Consider the following 19,358-nt stretch of genomic DNA (forward strand, 5'->3'; position numbering starts at 1 on the left):
ATATATTCAAAATGAGATTCACTCCCATCCTGGCTCTCGCATTTACCGCCATCGTACCAATCATCAATGCCTATCCCATCACTGGCAACGTCGTCAACTGCGGCTCCGGTCCAGGCACTTCTTACTCGGTAGTCAAGAGCTACAATAAGGGAGCCAACGTTGCAATCACCTGCCAGGCTGCCGGCACCATTGTCAATGGCAACGAAATCTGGGATAAGAGCTCCGACGGCTGCTATATTACGGACTACTATATCAGAACAGGGAGCAGCAGCTATGTCACCAAGAAATGCGGCAGCAGCAGCGGGGACGACAGCAGCGGAAATCTTCCCGGTCTCACATCCACTCAGACCAAGCATGCAAAGGCCATCATCGGAGAAGCAAAGAAAGAAAGCCTAGGTCGTCAGGGCGGTCTTGTTGAGGTAAGTCCCAGTATATATATTCAATTCCGATGTAACTACCCAGGATATCACTAACACCACCTCAAGCCTAATATGCTTATTTATGCCAACAAGAAAGTTTCTGCTTCCCTCAAGTATCCGCATGATGCTGTGGGCTCGGACTACGACAGCGTGGGAATCTTCCAGCAACGCGCTATCTACTATCCTGACATCGCTGCCGATATGGATGCTGTGAAGTGGGCGGCTCAGTTTTTTAAGGGCATGAAGAATGTTAGTGGTTGGAAGACTATGGAGGTTGGAAACTTTGCCAGAAGGTGCAGGGCTCGGCGTATCCGGGTCGGTATGCGGAACGTCTCGACGACGCGAAGAAGATTTGTGTTGCTGGTGGGCTGTAAATGGACATTATGTTTGATATTCTCTTGGATTGTGTTTAATAGACACTGGCATGTGAAGAATGCATTGGTGGCTTGCTTTATCATTGCTTTTCGTTAGCATTAGAGTATATAGGCATTTAACGTTGTCCTCTCCTTGCGGAACTGTTAAAGCTCGAAACCCGAAAAAACCTCGAAATCTTAACAGCAAGAAAATGAGGAACAATTGCTTCCGTTGTAAAGAATAGGATTGAGCATTCATGTCAAAATTTGCTTTTCTTACACTTCTGTCTTGTTGATCAGGCACTCGTTACAGCTTTTCACAAGAACATAATCTTTCCCCGTCATGTACTGGTATTTCCCATGAGAGGAAGCTTTGGGGCTAACGAGCAAGACCCTGCATTATCCATTTCGAGAGATCAAATGCGGTAGAATTTGGGTTGTCGTCACATCTAGTCTGGTGCACAGGTGGTTTTACTCAACCCCCGCGTCTCCTCCAAAGCCCACTATGTAGATCGTGCTTCTTTCGGCTATATTCCCCAGAGTTTGCCATGAATACTACAGAAGATCATCTAATAGCCATCAAATAACTCAAAATAAAGTTTCCCCGGAACTTGAAAATCACATGGCAGACCTCGGGCCATGAGGCTGCATAACATAGGGCCAATCCAATCTTCCCCCGCATACTTTCCACTGCATCTTGAACTTTGAACTCTGCCCCGGATTATGCATATACAATATGGGGTAACGTATGTATGAAGCTATACCCCACCAAAAGCACGTGTCAATGCCATAAATGCCGAAGTGACACCATTCTTCTAGCCTATGAACAGCCACCAACCCCACGGAGTAGACATTATGGGTTAGCTAGAGCTAGTGCCCACATGGCTCCGTATACTCCGTATCGAGTTCGTTGACTTTCAATATCCGGGGTAACACGCTACCTAGCTCGATCAACCCCTGCAACCGGGAGTTCTCGCGTGCAATGTATCAAGATCTGCTGATCCCCGGGACAAGAACAATCACAAGAAGAATTGACTCACTTCAAGAGAGAAAGGCTTATGGATTTACTGAAGTTGCAATGCGGGGCGAGCGGTGGATCAAGATGTCCAAATGAAAAACTGAATGATATTCCTCGGTTGTGATATCTAGGTCAATGTACATACCATACAACAAGACCATGTACAACGAGAAAGCCACATGTAATTCTAGTCTACTACAACATAGCTCGCTTCAACAACCCCCCCCCCCATCGCTTACCCCTGCTCAAAATATACGCAATTTAATAAACTTTCCTGAGGTCCCGACCCCCCGGACCATCTACTACAACATATACGGAGTACAGGGGAGTGTCTAATATGTAAAAGTAGTCTATAGTTGTAATACGGTGTACGGAATGTCGAAAAAATCCCCTTCAGCCGCTCAATATAAAAAAAACGCCCTTATGTAGGTACAACCTTCCAATAGAATAAAACAAATCTCACCTAATCACTCCCGGTGAGAGCCGCAGGAATTTCTTAAACAATCTAGAAAAGTTCTCCGAAAGTCTAACAGGGATATCTCACTGTACTTAGTTTAGTATAATAATTGCACTGCCCATTTTCACCGGTATGGAGTAGTATCTTAATAAACTGAAACATCCAAACAACCCCAACGAGGCAAAACCGCCGTTCCTGCATGAGGTGGGGCAAAGGGCACTAGTGTCGCCCCCGGTTTTGGGTTCGAAGTAGCGATTGGGGCTCGGATGCCGTGGTGGGAACGTTGGTTTTTCCGATGTTTGTGCGCAGGTATTGTCGTGTAACTTCTGTATCAGTTGGATTCATAACAGTTCTGGTAGAAATTATAACATCTATCACTACATTGATAGTCTGGTCTGATTACGGGCATACCGATGGACCTGAATTTGCCAGGTTGGGATTGAGACGCAATGTGCTAGGTCGAGATTACAATTAGATTGTGCAGAATAATGGGAATGGGCTAGACTCGAGTTTTATATGTTTGAGATAGTAAATGTGGAACCCATAAAGAATTATATTGTATAGCACGTATACATATACGTATACCAACATTCAAGTATATCATGAGCTCTGAAACACCATCATACATCATTGATACGGAGACATATCCTGTAACATCATGTCTTAAGAAAAGCTTGGAAGCTTGGAATATCCCTGTACTCTATCTCCCATCGGAGAATGAGAGTATAGCCCGGGATAAAAGAAAACCAGAAAATATTTTAGAATATTAAGGAAAAAAAAGAAAGAAAAAAAACATAAAACCGTATTTGTAACATTATACTCGTTCCTGCCCATACCCCGGCGCAAACGTAGACTGAGGATCCCACTCGCGTGCACTAGGCGGCCTAGGCCCGGAAAAACTCAACGAGGGACGCACATAGCGGGCCTCATGAGCGACCTGACTATTTCCGAACGTCGGACTGGGACTGGTGGTCGGACTACCGTATCGAGTCATCTGTGTAGGGCTCAGCGGGGGCATGAAAGCGCTATGTCCGCCCATTTGCGTCGGGCTAGGTGAGCGCATGAAAGCGCTGCGGTCAGGCCCGTCCATCCGTGTAGGGCTTGGCGAGCGCATGAACGTATCGGGTGATTTCACAGATGTAGTGAGCATTTCGAAGCCCTTGTTGTCGGCGAAGCGGGTGTGCGCATCTGCAGAGACGAACTCGTGGCGCTGAGTCACTTTGTTGCGGAATAGATCCAGCCAGCCGATAAACATCGATGGGCGGGCGAAGAGGATGAAGTTCCAGAAACCGACGAGGGAGAGCAGAATCACGACTGCTAGTAGAGTTGCTTCGTTGGGGCCGATGGCTGCGGCGTACTTGCGGCAGCCTTCCTTGTCGCCGGTTTCCGCGAGGCACATTAGCCAGGGGGTTGCGGTTTTGGTGTTATCTGCTGTTGGTGCGACGGCGTTATCGAGGTTGATGAAGACAACTGCGAAGAAGATTACATTGCCGAGAATGATTGATGTGAGGGCAATGCCGCGCCATTGGAGTTTAAGGACACGGCGTACACGCCGGTAGGCTTGTCGGGCTGTCACGGTGCCGACGCTGGCTGTGTAGGAAGGAAGGTTGGTGCCGGAACTGCCTGATGTTGAGGCGGATTTGTCGAAGAGGGAGCGCAGGTAGATGTGAACGCAGTATATCATTGTTGATACTTGTAAAAGGAGAGATGCGGAGGCGAAGACCATGACTGGGATCCAGTAGTCGTATAGTCCGTTGGTTACGTTGATATGGCAGATTTCGCCGAATCGGAATGAGACTCCAGTTAGGATCAGCATAACTGTCGTTCCGATTGCTGGGATCCCAAATCCACAGACGAAGGCCATCCACATGAACTTCGGCCCTATGACTTTTTCCCAGCATACTTGTAGGTGGAAGGCAATGGTGCGGATGAAACTCCACATGACCACTAGCCAGCCCCCGAACAACAGAAAGGATCCGGAGAAGGCACAGGAAAGATCGGAGCGCATGCCATTCGGGGTGATTGCATTATGGCATTGTTCTGGGTTGGCACCGAGGGGGATGATGAAGGCGAGCTAGATTAGAGTTAGCCATAAAAGTTCCCAGCGCACGCCAACATCCAAACTTTACCTCCATGCAACAAATGCCCACGGTGAAGCAAATACTCAAGTAATGACGGTGGGTCCATTTGACGGGTAGCACGGCGTATGAAATCAATAAGAAGATACAAAGAGGGAGAATGGCGACACTGATCCAACTCGTAACGGCAATTTTATCGGCCAATTCTATACGCAACACCACGTTAGATCTTGGAATGGGCGTATAGAGATAACTGGACTCACCAGTATCATATCTCCACTCGGCGAGAGGACATGGCAAACAACAGGAATAAGTGCTGTTGCCAAAGGCTATATCCTCGCAATAGCGGCCATCGATAAATCCCCCGTCGGTGGGGAAGAGCGTCTCCTGCAAGAAGGGAGACGGGCAATGTCCAGTTAGGGCGTGCACCATGATGGCGAGAAATGCATATCCTGCGCGAATTCCTAACGCGCCAGCGCGATATAAAGGAACAATATATGAAATCAAAAGAGAGAGGGGGATAGGGTTAGAGAAATGACGGGGGGCAAGTTATACATATACTTGTACGTCTTTTCGTACAGGAAAAGGCCCGTTCATCTGCCCCCACTGTGGACTTGGACTTACCCACGGTCCTCTAAAACTCAATTCGATCTTGGCAAAAAGTCGGTTAGCGGGGAATAAATTACATGTAACAATACACACATTGTACTACAACATACACAACATCTTTTGAATATGGCCGAGGGACGACCTCAGGGATGTCCAGTGTAAACTCACCATAAGCCAATAAACTTGGTAATGCTAAATATACCTTCAATGTTCTGTCTGAAGATCCCATTGGTTTGTAATATCTTAGTGTACTCCGTAGTGGTATAATATAATATTCTAGAACATAATTAATATAAGTTATCAGCCTCGGCCTTCCATACTTGGCCTTTCTAAGCGTGCATTCTCTCACTTTTAGTTCCACAATGAATACAATGCTAATGTTGTCATTCAATTTTAAATTGAGATTTAATATAGATCAATGCTAACATCTACTACATACATAGTTACATAGTACTCCGTACATGCTTATAAATTACTCCCGTACTCCGTGCACAACTGACAGGCACACCCCGAACTGAGTGTCCAGCCCCAAGCTGACGGCAGCTCTGCCAAGCTCTCGCCTCTTGCAACCTGATTCGATTGTTTGTTTTTTTTTACCCCTGGAGATCAAATTCTGTCTATCCAGTGGCAAGAGTGGTCAGTGTCACCTACAATAGTATTCCTTCCCGAGAGCCCACGCGTCAATCTACCCAATCATTACCACTAACCCGTCTCCCGCTGTGATCATCGCCGGTATTCGTCGCTCATAAGTCCAATCAGATAGCCAACAGAGTACATAGGACCAAGTACTCCGTAGTAACATATGATATATTTATGTGCTGCTAGGCGATCTATCATAGCGCAGTGGTTAACTGGAATGCGTCTACTCCAAGGTTCCCCGGAACCCTCATCCACCCTAATCCATTTCAATCAGGTCACGATCCTCGTGTTCTCATTTATGGATCGATCAGCTGACCCATATATCATATACATAGACTAACCATGTTCCTGATATGTACTCCATACTTACAAAGTATAAGCTCATCATACTGACATCCTCCAGTGATCATCGCACTTAGCGCTAGCCACGAGCCTCTCAACTCTTAAACCAGTCAAACACGAGCTCTTCTCATCTTAGTCTTTCGCTGTTTTTCTATGAAGATCAGCATTATCCACTTATGAGTCATATACTCCGTACAACAGCTCACACTAGCAAGGTCCGTGTCAAATGGCAGAACCCCACCAGTAGTTCTCCTCAGTGATCTGGATTCTACCCTTCGCTCCAATTACCAAGGCTGTTCCTATATATAATGTCTGCCTTGAGTGTAGATACTCCCTAGCTCAAAACCTAAAGCTATCAATCCGACTTGCTATTCTATTTTTCTCATCCGTATCAACTCTCCAGTTCGTAGTCAATCCTAACAGAATAGGACAGGAAAAGAAACTACAGGTCAGAACAGACGTACGCTACAGAAACAATCCTTATTGCCATAATATAAACAATCCAAGCAACTGCTGCCATCAAAACTCAAGAAAGAAATATCTATGCATGTGTCAACACTTCAGCCCCCTACTTGGTTCTATTCCCAAACCAAGTAAACCAACTCGACAGAAACGCTGAACACGTTGGCGATTATCCCTGTTGAATGACCAGGTGTGCGCTTACACTTAAGAGGTCATCGCGCCAAGACCAGAACACCTGCGGAGTAGAATCCTAAATAATATGTGTAGTGCACTCCCAGCTCATCGCAAACCCAAGCCCAAGCCCCTAGTCAAAGTAAGGTCGAAGCTCCAATCTCCAACCCAATCTCCAACTAAAAAACCGAATCTCAAACTTTCTCCCCCACCACTTAAATTCGAGATGCTATGCTCCTAGGTACCTCTAGGTAGGTATAAGCCCCTCCTTCCCCATTCTGCACCGCCAAACTTTCCATTCTCCATTCCCCATTCCAAAAACGATCAGAATCCTACCCGACATACAAAATATGCACGGGATAACCAGTACTAGTAACCCGAGATATTCTCGTTGGCGTAGATCCTGAATAATCTCGGATCTAGAGCGTGGGGTTCGGATAACTTGCCCCCCAGAAGGGTAAATCTGTGGGGGCAAGTGGATTCCGTGACAACATGCTCAACGGAAAACCTGCAGCGTTGGGGTTGGGGCTTGATTTTAGGACTGGAGTGGTGGGATGGTAAGTGTTAGTGTTAGAGATTAGGAAGAGGTTGATGATATTTGATGTGTTGGTAGTTTTTAGAGATTAGGTTGCTGATGTTTAGTGGGTGTTAGTGCTAGTTGTTATCTTCGAGCTAGTGTAGTTCTTTTTGTTCCCTTAAGAATAGTTGAAGCTAGCGAACAATCAAGGAGTAGCTTAGAAACGCTCGAATAAATAGTGGGATATTCAATCTAATATGGATGATGTACTCCGTACAACCTTGAAGAGTACTAGAGGCAACTAAACCGAAGCTGCAGAATCAAACAAGGAAAGGTTCACGACCCTAAATTTCCTAGTATTTTTGCTTTCTTTCTCTTTAGAATCCATTCGCCCACTTTATTGTTATAACATTATAACTACGTACATCGCACGTTGCACGGAGCACATACAATATACTATGTTGTATATGATTACTATAAGAGGTATCATCAACAATCATTACACTGATGTTCTCGCATTCGTCAGCATGTGAGAGGTCACACCCCGAATGAATGAGAATTCCCACTTGCTCGTCGCTTGACAAGCCATTTCTCAATATGGCATGGCGTGTTGGTGGTATGGTCCCAATTCGATACAAGCCGGCGCATTACTCTACAAATACGCCGTTTACCCAAATACCTCCAAATAATTCCACCAGGTCAAACAAATACAGGTCCCCAACCAAAAGGGGACCAGCTTCTATACAACGAGGGGTTGTGGTTACTGAGCCCGCACCAACCCCTCCACTTCGAACGCTCTCGTTCCTACGCTGAACCCCTTATCATGTGAAAACAAGACATCTTCACGCCTTAGGAACCAGACCCAGGCGACCGAGTCAAACCCTCATCCCACCCCCACTCCTTTAATAACTGCTGCACACGGTACTCAGTCGCCCAGCCTAGATCCGACTCGATACTCCTTAGCAGGCGCACAGTAGTGCGGCGCTCGCGTGGATCCGTCAGACACTGCCCGCTAACAAAGAGCGGCTGCAGCGAGTTGATCCTGACGCTGCCATCTGGGCGGGAGAGACCGATACCCACGATCTCGCGGCTGTGGAATGCGATCTCGGACTCGATGGAGCGATACGACTGGAGACGGAGTGTAATAGTACTCCGACGGCTAGTGGACTCGTGTGGCTTGTTGATGAGTAACAGGATGCGCGCCATGTGGTAGTGCTGCATGGCGGAGGCGCACATGGGCAGACTGTACCAAATTTCCTGGAGAGTGGACATGTCTTCATTTTCGTTGGGCGTGCGGTGGTGTGAGAGTTTGTGCGCGTCCAGTCGTGCGCAGGGCCGGAATGTCTCTGGGATCCCAGTGTACCATGCGTCGAGCTCGGATTCGAGCCTGTACCACCGCTCTAGGAGGACTTGTTGCGAGACGCCTAGGGGTCCTGGCACCGCTCTGTGGTCGGTTATGTGCACGTTGTCGCCGGAACTGATGAAATTGACTATCTTGGACATTATCCAGACTAGTCCATTGCTGATTAGGTCTTCTTTCATTACGTCTTCGCCTTCCGGGTATCCTGCTGCGCCTGTGTTGCTGGCACGGAGAAAGCCCGCGTTGTCAATGAGTAGACCTGCTTCGGTCCAGAGGACTGTGTCGTCTGTGTTGAGCCTTGTATGGCTTTCATTGATGACTTTCTTTCTATTAGCGGGGCTTGCGGGAACTATTCGTTGAGAGAAAACACTCACAGGCAGCTAGGTAGTCCTGCCGCGCGAAATTCCAAAACGTCGCCTTCCGAGCCTTGGAAAGGCCTGACTTTTTAGGCGTCGGCGTCTGATATGAGTTTTCTCCCGGAGACGCACGCTGCTCAAGAGGCATCATACCCACCTCAGCGACATCAAGCAACGATTTCACGCCACTCAAATGACGATTCCACGCGGGGCCTGCAGCATCGAGGAACTCATATACAGATAGAATGGCCGTCGCCGCGAGCACTTCATCGGAATGAACTCCATGCGAAAGCCGACTATCAGAAGCCCGTCTGCGGCGCTTACGTGGGTTATCCGTATCTACAGAGAGCTCGGAAGCCTGCCATTGACCGAAAGCCTCCGGGGTGCTCAATGGAGGTGGACCCTCTGCGTCAGGTTGCAGCTCCTTCATTAACAGCTGGATGGCCTTTTCATAATATTTGGCCCCGTACCATGCGAAGTCGGGGTCTTTGTCAGGCCACAGTTCCATAGCAGCTTGCTGGGTGCAGACTCCGCCTACCGATGCCTTGGCACCTTTGACTCGGCCCAGTTGTTTGGCGGAATATGCGCAGGCGGCGAATTTCAAGAGCGGGTTGGTTCTTGCCCGCACTGGGACATATGAAGCGAAATATGTCCCTTGGTCAAAGAGATCCATCCTGCAGATTCCATCGTTACTCATGGTTCCATGCCAGCAGATGAGAGAAACAAACCACAGTCCCGGTCCTTCTGAGTAATGTCGCAAAAAAAAAGCGGCCTCGAAATCGGTCTCTGAATTATCGCTTGGTATGTGATTCATGAGGTTCATGTGGCTCATGTGGCTCAAGGTCCTCTGTGAAACTGCTGGTCTTGATGGAAGCGCAGTGTTTCGGTCAGATAGCTGAATACTTGGGTCGATGGAGGGAGACATCGAATGCGAGGGGTTGAGGAGGAAATTAATATTGGTATTGTTGCTGGTGGACGACAGCGACATGGAGGGCGAAGCCGGGGGCATAGCGGCCCCGCGCCGTTGGTTTGGAGAGGTATAAGAGGTATTATCGGAAACCGAATGGTCTAGGGGAGAATAAGGGAAGCGATCGTGCGTTGCGACCGCCGACAAGGCTTCCAATCCCTGGGTCTCGGCATCGCTTGGTCGAGAGCCTCCGCTGGCCCATCTGTGATTTGAGGGGTGTGTTTGCGCTGTACTGCCCGGATCTACCAATGACGCCTCGAGGTCATCGGCGTATGGATCGGAGTTGTCGACGAAGATCACTACAGAGGATATGAGCTACCGTCCAACCAAAGTCCAGACCCAAACAATATGTCCAAGTGGTGCCATACCATGCTTGGGAACATCCAACCATACGCTATCCTTGTCAAATGTATTCTTATACGAATAAAACCCATTGAGACTACCACGACCATCTGGGGAGTTCCGGTTCATCGACGCGTTCTGTTGGTGGCGGAAAACGACACCTTCGCTCGGACGACATTCTCGGCCACCTTTGCGACATTGTGAACATTCGGGCTTTTCTTCATCGCCTATATATAAATCAGTCAGTCACCAGGCAACGAAATCATCGGTTAATCGAGAGAACGCATGCTTACATTTAAGCTTCCGTGTTCGACACGTTAGGCTGGGTTGTGTTAGCAATATACCATACCAGTTGGGCGCATAAACTTACCAGCCTGTTCGTGATCGCATACCGAAATGGCATGAATGCGATGCAGTAACAACATCCGAAGCAGAGAAGTGGTCGGGGTTGAGGCTGGGGAAAGATATGAAAACCTGGAGATCGACTTGCGGGGAGAGACCAGGTGACCTGGGGCCCCCACACAAACGGCCTGAGTCAGACCAGGGCCGTGTGGACGCGTGGCTATATAGTAAATAAAAATTTGGCTTGTACTTTTCTTTTTATAATATAATCATTGCTATATTATACGAGAACTTCTGGAGTATATATACTAGTAGTAATACATATTTCTTGACATTTTCCATCAGCAAAGGGGTATTGTATTAATGGTCATGTCCACGAACGAATCGTGACTATCTACATATCTCCAACATCCCCAACACACATCCACTCAAGTGAGAGATAAATCGCTGAAAAGAATATAGTACATCAACACAGAGGCATATTCACAACGGAGCTTTCAAGGACTGTATTGGCCACATGTGCCAGGAGCCAGGGGGAGAAAAAAAAAAGTTGAAGAGAAATCGCGATATCACCGGTGCGAAAACAAACACAGGCGAACAGAACAAAAGACATTAAAGATGGCTGGGTATAGCAACGTTGCTTCCGATAAAAACAAAACAAAAACGCCGGCCTCGAAGCAAATCAGAGGGGTTAAGTGTTTTTGGAGCGAGGGGTCATTAAAGGGCCGGGGCACCGGGGTTGGGCTGGTGCAGCGAGTTGAAAAGGTACTCGGGTGGCAGGCGCTGCATGTCGGATGGTCGATCGGTGCCGAAGGTTTGAGGGGCAGCTGCGTAGCCCTGGCGGCGGCGCTGTACCTTGTTCAAGATGACACCGGCTAGAACGATGAGGAAGACGGAGCCGAGAGCACAGCAGAACGCTACCAAGACTGCGATACCATTGGAGTGATGTTTTGCTAGATTAACAATTAGTGTTTATTCATATCAAGAACCAAGGTCGCGTAAACTCACATTCAGTGGTGTAGGGGTTTTTGTTCTCGGAGAAGAACTTTGACATGCTGCCTGGTTGGCCACCGGCTTGCTGGGAAAGGATAAATGGAGCGATATCGGTTCCATTGTAGAGCGCTGCTGATGCATGTCCGAAGTTCGGGATCACAAGCGAACCCATAATCAACAATATCTGCTTGTTCTTCAGTAGAGGGGCATCCGAATGTTCATCGCGGACAGGAAGAAGCTCTAGACCACGAATGACCGTGCCCTCGGAGAAAAGATTTCCGGGAGATTGGAACTTGGAACCATCGTAGCTCAAGAAGAAGGCCGAGCCATTGGTCGCAGTTCCTCCAATCCAGAACTTCGACAGATCTGTGCTAGCAGCAGTAAATGTAGTGATATTTCCGGGGAGATCCGACGGGGACGCTCCGGAGAAACTAGTCCATTTGTCAGATTTCGCGTCGTAGACAGCAATTGATGTCTTGTTGCCACCGACCCGAAGGTCGCCCACAGCTAAAAGCTTCTCTTGACTGGCCCAATGAAGGTCAATCACAGCACCACTCAGGGACGTGCCAGGCCAATCCCATTCACCGGTGGTTGCATCTACATAGCAAACAGAACCACATGGGAACTGCCCGACACCTTCGAAGTTTCCTCCAAAGTAGATATCAGATGAACCCGGTCGATTGACGACAGCATTGACTGCGACATCTGAGCCTGAGAAAACCGGCTGAGTCTGTGAGAACTCATTCTTGTTCAAATCGTAAACCACAAGGCCTCGGAGAGTCGCACGACCGATGTTTCCGGTGACGTTTCCACCCGCATAGAGGGTGTCGTTGTAGACAAGCATGGAGGCAAATGTTGAATTACTGTCGACGCCATGCGGTAGACCTGAGATCTTCTCATTGGTACCGTTGAGGATAGCAATATTTTCAATGACTGACCCATTGCTGCCGGTGGCAGCGAAATGGCCACCGTAGATAGTAAGATTGCGGCTCGAATCGGTATCATAGGCACCAGTGAGCAGACCAATGCTCGACTTCTGGTGGTTAAGCTTCATCGACAGAGGAATGAGTTGCAAATCATCGGAATCCAGCAGTGAGACCGCACTACCAGCGATGATACCATTTGTAGCAAGGTTACCTGCTAAAATGAGGGTATTGTTGTGCGAAGTAACACTTGAGAGTTGACCACCGAACTGCATCTGTGAAACATTGAGGTTCTGGAGCCAGTCCTTGCGGGAAGGGACCCAGATGGCAAAACCAGCAACAGATACTGCGGGGTTCCCGTTGAAGGCAATGATCTGATCGAAGTCGCCGCTTACGGCAATGATGGTCTCGTTGATAGCAGTTGATGCGTTCAATGCAACGGGCCAAATCGAACTGACAGGACCGTTCAGTCCTGCTCCCAGGGCCGACCATTGCTTGGAAGTGTATGAGTATGCCGCAACGTGTTCGAGGCCCTTTGAACCTGCGTCTGAGGTATCGGTGAAGCGACCTCCAACGTACAGGACATTGCCAAGGGTAGCCATTGCCAGTACCGGAGAGTTCAATCCGGAGCCGGGCATTGCTGTGATATCGCCATCCTTGATCGACATGATGTTGTGGATCTTGCTGTCGGAAAAATCACCGGCAACATAGATCACGTTATCATGCTCCTTGATTATTGAGATTGTTGCATTGTGGTCAAGTGAGGTCCCCGCCTTGTTAATGTCCGACTTTGTAAGATCAGAGGTTTCAGTCTTGGAGGTTGGATCATAATCGTACAGTCCGTTGAGACCGCCCGTGCTGGACAGTAGTTCAAATCGGATACGAGACGCCACAATCGTGATATCTCCTTGGCCGTCCTTTGCCCGCAGGGTAACTTTCGGTCGGAAGGAGTCGCTGTTGGCGTCGACATACCCAGTATAGAACAAGTCATACTTGTCGTGGTGGTTGGTCTGGTAGATAAAGGACGGATCGGGCCGGTCAGAGTCAGATCCACTCGAAAGGGTAGCCGTGACATTGACAATGCCCCGTGAGCTGCAAGAGTTGTCCTGGGTGCAGCCGGGTGTATATAGCTTGATGGTATAGTTACCGGATTTCTTCACGTCAGGCTCGAATGTGACGGATGTAGTCGACGCATCAGAGTCGGTCACCTTGGCAGACACATACCCAGACTCAATAGTCCAAGAGCCGGTGCGGGTTGACTTAGCAGGGTATTCAATGCCTGAGCATGTCGGTTCGTTGTATTGGTCGACAGCATATGTTAGGATTTGGTCTTGGAAGACTTCAATGCCGTTCAAGCCAGCTCCCTGTCCGTACCAACTAAGAACCTCGATCTGGAGTCCCTGCATACCAACAGGATTAACCATGGTGAATTCACGGTATGTTTCACTCGTGCTGCTGGAAAGCGGGCAGGATGAGTCACAGTTGGCCTTTTTCCCTGATTCGTCGATGTAAGTCAAATTCATAATACCATTGTCAGGGAGTGCTCGAAGTAAAAAGTCCTTGGTGCCGCGTCCATCCAAATGAGTGTTGTAGAGGCGGATCTTAGTTGGGAAAAAGTCGAACCCTAGATCTGCTCTCCAAAATCCCGGCGCATAGTCGTGTAGAAGATAGGTCTTGCCTTTGGCAGCCTCCCCATTTGTCGAACAAATGATGTTACGAGGGTCAGAGTAGCCATCCAAAGGAGAGTCTGCATCAGATGTGATGGTCGCATTTTGAAGGTTGAGAATTTGTCTTTCGTTTGAGGAGCTGGTGTGGTTTCCCAGGGCATCAAATGATCCTCCAAAGATGATATGGCCATTGCCAGCCTTCGAAACCGAGCTGACTGGGCCATTCAACCCATTGAACGGGAGATCAGTCCAGCCGTTGTCAGGCGCCCACGCGACAGCGTTAGTCGTGTTGTCGTAGTTAAATTTTCCTCCAACGTAGACGCGGTTAGTGTCCTGGTCACAAGTCACAGCCGCTACCGAGCCCGAAAGGCCCGGCAAGGCAATAACTTTACTAGTATTTGGGTTGAAGAGAGCAGCGCCTGGTGAATGGACTCCACCTAGGCTGGTGAAGTTACCACCGACAAATATCCCAGCGAAAGTTCCATCCTTTTGAGTGAAGGCGCACATTGCCGTGATTTGTGCATTGGCGGATGAAAGATTTGTGAGAATGCCGTTCGGTAGTGGGGTGAGCAGAGCTTGGGTGCCATCTGGAATTGATCCGGTCTGTCCTTTATATTGATAAATGGAGACGCCATCGAAATCGCCCGTGATTGAGACCCGTCCCAGCGAGGTCAGGTCCAATTCCGGAACGGAGACTGACTCGAATGACAAGGCGTTGAGGGTTGGTAAAAGTGCGAGAAGCGAGGGCCAGCCAGCCGCCGCGGGCCCAAACAATGAAGGGATCCTCATTGTCTTGGGAGCGACGACGGGCAAGAGAAGTGTAGTTGACCAGTTGAAATGGCTAAAACGAGTGTGGGAAGACTAGACAGGGTTGGTGCTGTCCAAGAAATTCAGGGAGGGCCGTCAGGCCGCAACGCGTGGAGAAAAGAACGTAATAAAGAATGTGGCATAAAAAAAACGAGAAACTTAAAAGCGAAGGAATGTAAATGAATGAATCATGCTCTCGAGACCGAAGCCTCACTGCATAGTATCAACGAATGACTGGATAATGAAGGTAAAGGGAGTCCAGGGGAAGACCCAGTGTTGTTTTTCTCGAAATTGAAACGGGCAATACTTAAAATTACACGTCCCAAATTAAAAATACCAAAATCACCACGCTAATGCACCACACAGCTCACAGACAACCAATGAGGATGACTAATTCCCAGCCTCCCGTTAAACTAGTGGGGACCTATCGACCATGGGTGTGTGATATCAAAGGTCTTGATGTTGACAAGAATAGTATCTATACTAGTGGGAATAGAAAAAGGTATCTATAATATCTATAATTGAGATTAATGTTTGTCAAACATATCACTAAATTGATATTATATGTATAAAGTGGTCTATAATCTAATTAATAGGGCAAGGGGGACTCGGTATAATGAGGATCTACCATTGTACGACTAATTTGCCGGTAATGACGATGATGTACGCTGTACAGCATACTTTTGGTACAGAATATTTAGCTTGTTTCCTGTGAAGTCATATCCCTTTTTAACCCTTTTGATATAAGTGTCTCTTTGGAATAATTCAATTACCTGCCTATGATCTACCTATATATTTTATATCTGTAGATCGATGTGTATTAATATACCCTTAGAATCCTATAATACACCATTAAGCTAAATCAGTAAGTGGATCTAGAGGCAGAAATGTTTCCAGGGCCCCGCGATTGTTTCGCTTAAATATAGAATTAGGCCCCACGATCTGGTTCGGTCTACGTACAACATACTCCCGAGCTCCGTATGAGACACCCCTCTAGGGCATATGTTGTATGTTGTGGATATTGGTTCCTTCATGATCCAAATAATTAACGTACATATATGTACCACATATCATCTATATACAAGACTTTGTAAGATGTCTACATACAACATAGGTTAAAGATCCATAGTGGTGTGTCTATACAGTTTGATATATGTGCATAAGCAATAACAGATGGGCATAGTAAGTACATATATATATTATTATTGCGCTTTTTCATCAGATCTGGCACCTGTACGGAGTAAGGTCTAGAAGATTTCCACTTCATACATATAATATATACTTTGTTTCAGCTGTGGTCAACACCTAAATAAACGGCATTGTGAGAGTCGACTAGGCGCTTAACGGGAGGAATTATACGACTTGCAATTAGATATAACTTAGTCATTGAGCAACTGCTAGGGCCAGTTGGATGATGGGTTGACTAGAATGGTAATACTTCCTACATGTACATATAACCGGAGTCTTTATCTCTTCAAAGATCAATACACTTCAAAATATTTTAAAATATGTCTGGCTCAACCATTCTGTATTCAAATGGAGCTTACTGAATCCAACTGAAGTTTTATAATCCCATTTTGGTAGAAATCCTCAAAAAAAAGAAAGGAAGAGAAGCTAAACATCCATAAATGCTCTTCATCGCCTCAGGCATTAGCGCTAAACTCCTTTTGGCTGAAGTGGCCTCCCTATGGCGCGCCGCAACGCGAACTCCAGAAACCGAAATCTTAAAGCTTTCAACCCAGCTCGCCCTCACCCCTCACCCACCTTTCTCATCTGTTTTCTAGCCATTGTAAACCTCTTGGCTCTGCACTCTCTCCATTCAACAGCCGCAATTTTACATCTATAAGCTCCGTCATGTAAGAGTTTTCGCGGCCGTTCTCGTATCTGGCACTGACCATCCTTCAGGGAGAGCTTCGACAACATCTACCTGGACCTCTCAAAGCAGCCTGGAAAATGCAAGCTTGCTGAGAGTGGTCTGGGCTGGCGCCCGTCCGGTGGTGGCGATACCTTCACTCTCGACAGCAGCAACATCGGTGCAGCCCAATGGAGTCGCGCTGCGAAAGGCTTTGAGCTGAAGATCCTGTCGCGATCGTCTGGAGTGATCCAACTGGATGGATTCGATCAAGAGGTAAACTACGCCGAACATTTTGCGACCATTGACCTAAGACTGACAACCCAAAAGGACTTTGAGCGACTGAGCAAAGCATTCAAGATTTGGTACGGCATTAACGTGGAGACCCGCGAGCACGCACTTCGAGGATGGAACTGGGGAAAGGCAGAATTCACAAAAGCAGAGCTGGCCTTTAACGTCCAAAACCGACCCGCCTTCGAAGTCCCTTATTCCGAAATCTCAAACACCAATTTGGCTGGAAGGAACGAGGTCGCCGTTGAGTTTGCACTCCCTACTGGCGACGGAGGCGATGCCGTGACAAAGCCTGGAAGCACAAAGAACCGAGGCCGCAAGGCTGCTGCAGGCCCCGACGAGCTGGTCGAAATGCGATTCTACATTCCCGGAACGGCCACGAAGAAGGAGAAGACAGAAGGCGAAGGCGCCGAGGGCGAAGAAGAAGATAACGAGGAAGGGGCTGAGGAGCAGAATGCTGCCAACCTCTTCTACGAGACACTTATGGACAAGGCCGAGATTGGAGACGTCGCCGGCGATACCTTTGCTACATTCTTGGATGTTCTTCATCTCACGCCCAGAGGTCGCTTCGATATTGACATGTACGAATCGTCCTTCCGGTTGCGCGGAAAGACATACGACTACAAGATTCAATATTCGGCCATTAAGAAATTCTTCCTTCTTCCCAAGAATGACGATACCCACACTCTTATTGTCCTTGGTCTTGATCCTCCTCTGCGACAGGGTCAGACCCGTTATCCTTTCCTGGTTATGCAGCTCAAGTTGGACGAGGAGATTAGCCTTGAGATGAACATGACAGAGTCAGTTCCCCTGCGCTTGTGTCTACTTCACACACTAACAATATTTTAGGGATATCTTGAACAGTCAGTACAAGGACAAGTTGCAGCCCCACTATGAAGAGCCAATCCACCAGGTCGTCACCAAGGTTTTCCGTGGCTTATCTGGAAAGAAGGTCATTATGCCTTCTAAGGATTTCTCCAGGTCAGTAACTGCCAGCCTATCTTTAGAATCCCAAAGCCCATTGCTAACACACCCATAGCCACCACGGTCACCAAGGCGTCAAGTGCTCAATCAAGGCCAACGAAGGTCTCCTATACTTTTTGGATAAGAGCCTCATGTTCGTTCCCAAACCCGCGACCTACATTCAAATGGAGAACATCGCGATTGTCACAATGTCGCGTGTCGGAGGCGCTGTTTCTGCCAGTCGAACCTTCGATATCACTGTTAGCCTGAAAGGTGGCTTGGGTGAACATCAATTCAGCAATATCAACCGGTAAGTACTCCAACATTTTCTTCTTTTTTCCCCCGGGATATTCTGACATGAACAGCGAGGAACAAAAATCCCTCGAGGACTTTTTCAAGGCTAAGAGCATCCGCATCAAGAATGAGATGGCCGAAGAGGTATGTTTCCCTATGTTTCCCTATGTTGATACCAATACTAATTATCTCCTAGGCTTCTGGACTTATTGCTGCTGCTCTTGACAACGCTGCCATGGGCTCCAGCGATGATGAAGTGCGAGCTGATCGCGGATCAGCAGATGAGGACGAGTCGTCAGTCGACGAAGACTTTGCTGGTTCTTCAGAATCTGATGTGGCTGAGGAATTCGACTCTGATCACGAGAGTAGTGGTGATAGCGATGAGGAGATGGGTGATGCTTCCGGTGGAGAGGGCGACAAGCAAGAGGATGAGCCTCCTAAGAAGAAGAGCAAGACGTCTAATTAGATGTACAGCTAGTTATCTCAAAATATCCAAGTTTCTTCTAGTAATACAACATTTTATACTCCGTAGTCCAATGTTTTGATATAGTGGATCTCACGTGAATTGGTGATTGGCGGACCAATTCTGGGGGTTCCGTTTTAACCCCCTGATCTCAGGAGAAGAGATATCTGGCCAAGTAACAAAGTACATATGCATATATATATATATAAATATGACAGTAGCATCCATTACCAATGAGAAATCTCACATTCCTACATATGTAGCTGGAAATAGAACTGCAGTTCTATTAATTAGAACCATGCAAGCTGGCAGTCACGAGGAATTTAGGATGTCTTACGGTGTACGAAGTACAAAAGTAAATAGAGTCAAAAAAAAGACCCGAAATAAAGATAAAATTGAAGCAATTGAAGTAGACAAATAGAAATAAATAATTGCATCTACAAAATATACGAGTCCAAATTCCGAAGAATTGTATAGTTTGAACACATCAGGTGTTTTCTACGCGGGTCGATCCAAACCAACTCCAGAATAGCTGGGCCCCCCCGACAACCTCCCCCCTTTCTTTCCCAGACTGGCAGAGTTCAAACCTCCTTCTCTCCATCATTCTCATCTTCTTTCGTTTCATTTCTTCCTCTTTTCTTTTCCTCGTCCCTCGCTTCTGGTCAATTTAATC

The 19,358-nt window shown here is 47.5% G+C and overlaps 6 protein-coding genes across 6 annotated transcripts; 3 read left to right on the forward strand and 3 right to left on the reverse strand.

The window, feature by feature from the left end:
- Positions 1 to 11: 11 nt before the first annotated feature.
- On the forward strand, positions 12 to 793 carry N7479_006115 (uncharacterized protein; the record flags this gene model as incomplete). Its single annotated transcript, XM_057253811.1, has 3 exons — positions 12 to 419; positions 486 to 668; positions 719 to 793. 3 exons carry the CDS (start codon positions 12 to 14, stop codon positions 791 to 793), a joined length of 666 nt encoding a protein of 221 aa, XP_057107673.1.
- A 2,268-nt stretch (positions 794 to 3,061) lies between these two features.
- gprM lies at positions 3,062 to 4,757 on the reverse strand (the record flags this gene model as incomplete). Its single annotated transcript, XM_057253812.1, has 3 exons — positions 3,062 to 4,321; positions 4,377 to 4,531; positions 4,589 to 4,757. The coding sequence occupies 3 exons, from the start codon at positions 4,755 to 4,757 to the stop codon at positions 3,062 to 3,064; spliced, it is 1,584 nt and encodes a 527-aa protein (XP_057107674.1).
- Positions 4,758 to 7,914: 3,157 nt separating this feature from the next.
- Positions 7,915 to 10,480, reverse strand: N7479_006117 (uncharacterized protein; the record flags this gene model as incomplete). The annotated part of the gene is made up of 6 exons (XM_057253813.1): positions 7,915 to 8,744; positions 8,800 to 9,455; positions 9,510 to 10,047; positions 10,117 to 10,317; positions 10,384 to 10,412; positions 10,461 to 10,480. The coding sequence occupies 6 exons, from the start codon at positions 10,478 to 10,480 to the stop codon at positions 7,915 to 7,917; spliced, it is 2,274 nt and encodes a 757-aa protein (XP_057107675.1).
- Positions 10,481 to 11,149: 669 nt separating this feature from the next.
- N7479_006118 (uncharacterized protein) lies at positions 11,150 to 14,804 on the reverse strand (the record flags this gene model as incomplete). Its single annotated transcript, XM_057253814.1, has 2 exons — positions 11,150 to 11,385; positions 11,441 to 14,804. 2 exons carry the CDS (start codon positions 14,802 to 14,804, stop codon positions 11,150 to 11,152), a joined length of 3,600 nt encoding a protein of 1,199 aa, XP_057107676.1.
- A 1,646-nt stretch (positions 14,805 to 16,450) lies between these two features.
- N7479_006119 (FACT complex subunit POB3) lies at positions 16,451 to 18,688 on the forward strand (the record flags this gene model as incomplete). The annotated part of the gene is made up of 7 exons (XM_057253815.1): positions 16,451 to 16,597; positions 16,649 to 16,678; positions 16,732 to 17,765; positions 17,815 to 17,946; positions 18,005 to 18,238; positions 18,294 to 18,366; positions 18,419 to 18,688. 7 exons carry the CDS (start codon positions 16,451 to 16,453, stop codon positions 18,686 to 18,688), a joined length of 1,920 nt encoding a protein of 639 aa, XP_057107677.1.
- Positions 18,689 to 18,983: 295 nt separating this feature from the next.
- N7479_006120 (uncharacterized protein) lies at positions 18,984 to 19,356 on the forward strand (the record flags this gene model as incomplete). The annotated part of the gene is made up of 2 exons (XM_057253816.1): positions 18,984 to 19,040; positions 19,177 to 19,356. 2 exons carry the CDS (start codon positions 18,984 to 18,986, stop codon positions 19,354 to 19,356), a joined length of 237 nt encoding a protein of 78 aa, XP_057107678.1.
- Between the last annotated feature and the right edge of the window lie 2 nt (positions 19,357 to 19,358).

The sequence above is a fragment of the Penicillium vulpinum genome (genome assembly GCF_028829585.1).
Source record: "Penicillium vulpinum strain IBT 29486 chromosome Unknown utg000003l_segment0_segment0, whole genome shotgun sequence".
In the NCBI taxonomy this organism is placed as follows: Eukaryota; Fungi; Ascomycota; class Eurotiomycetes; order Eurotiales; family Aspergillaceae; genus Penicillium; species Penicillium vulpinum.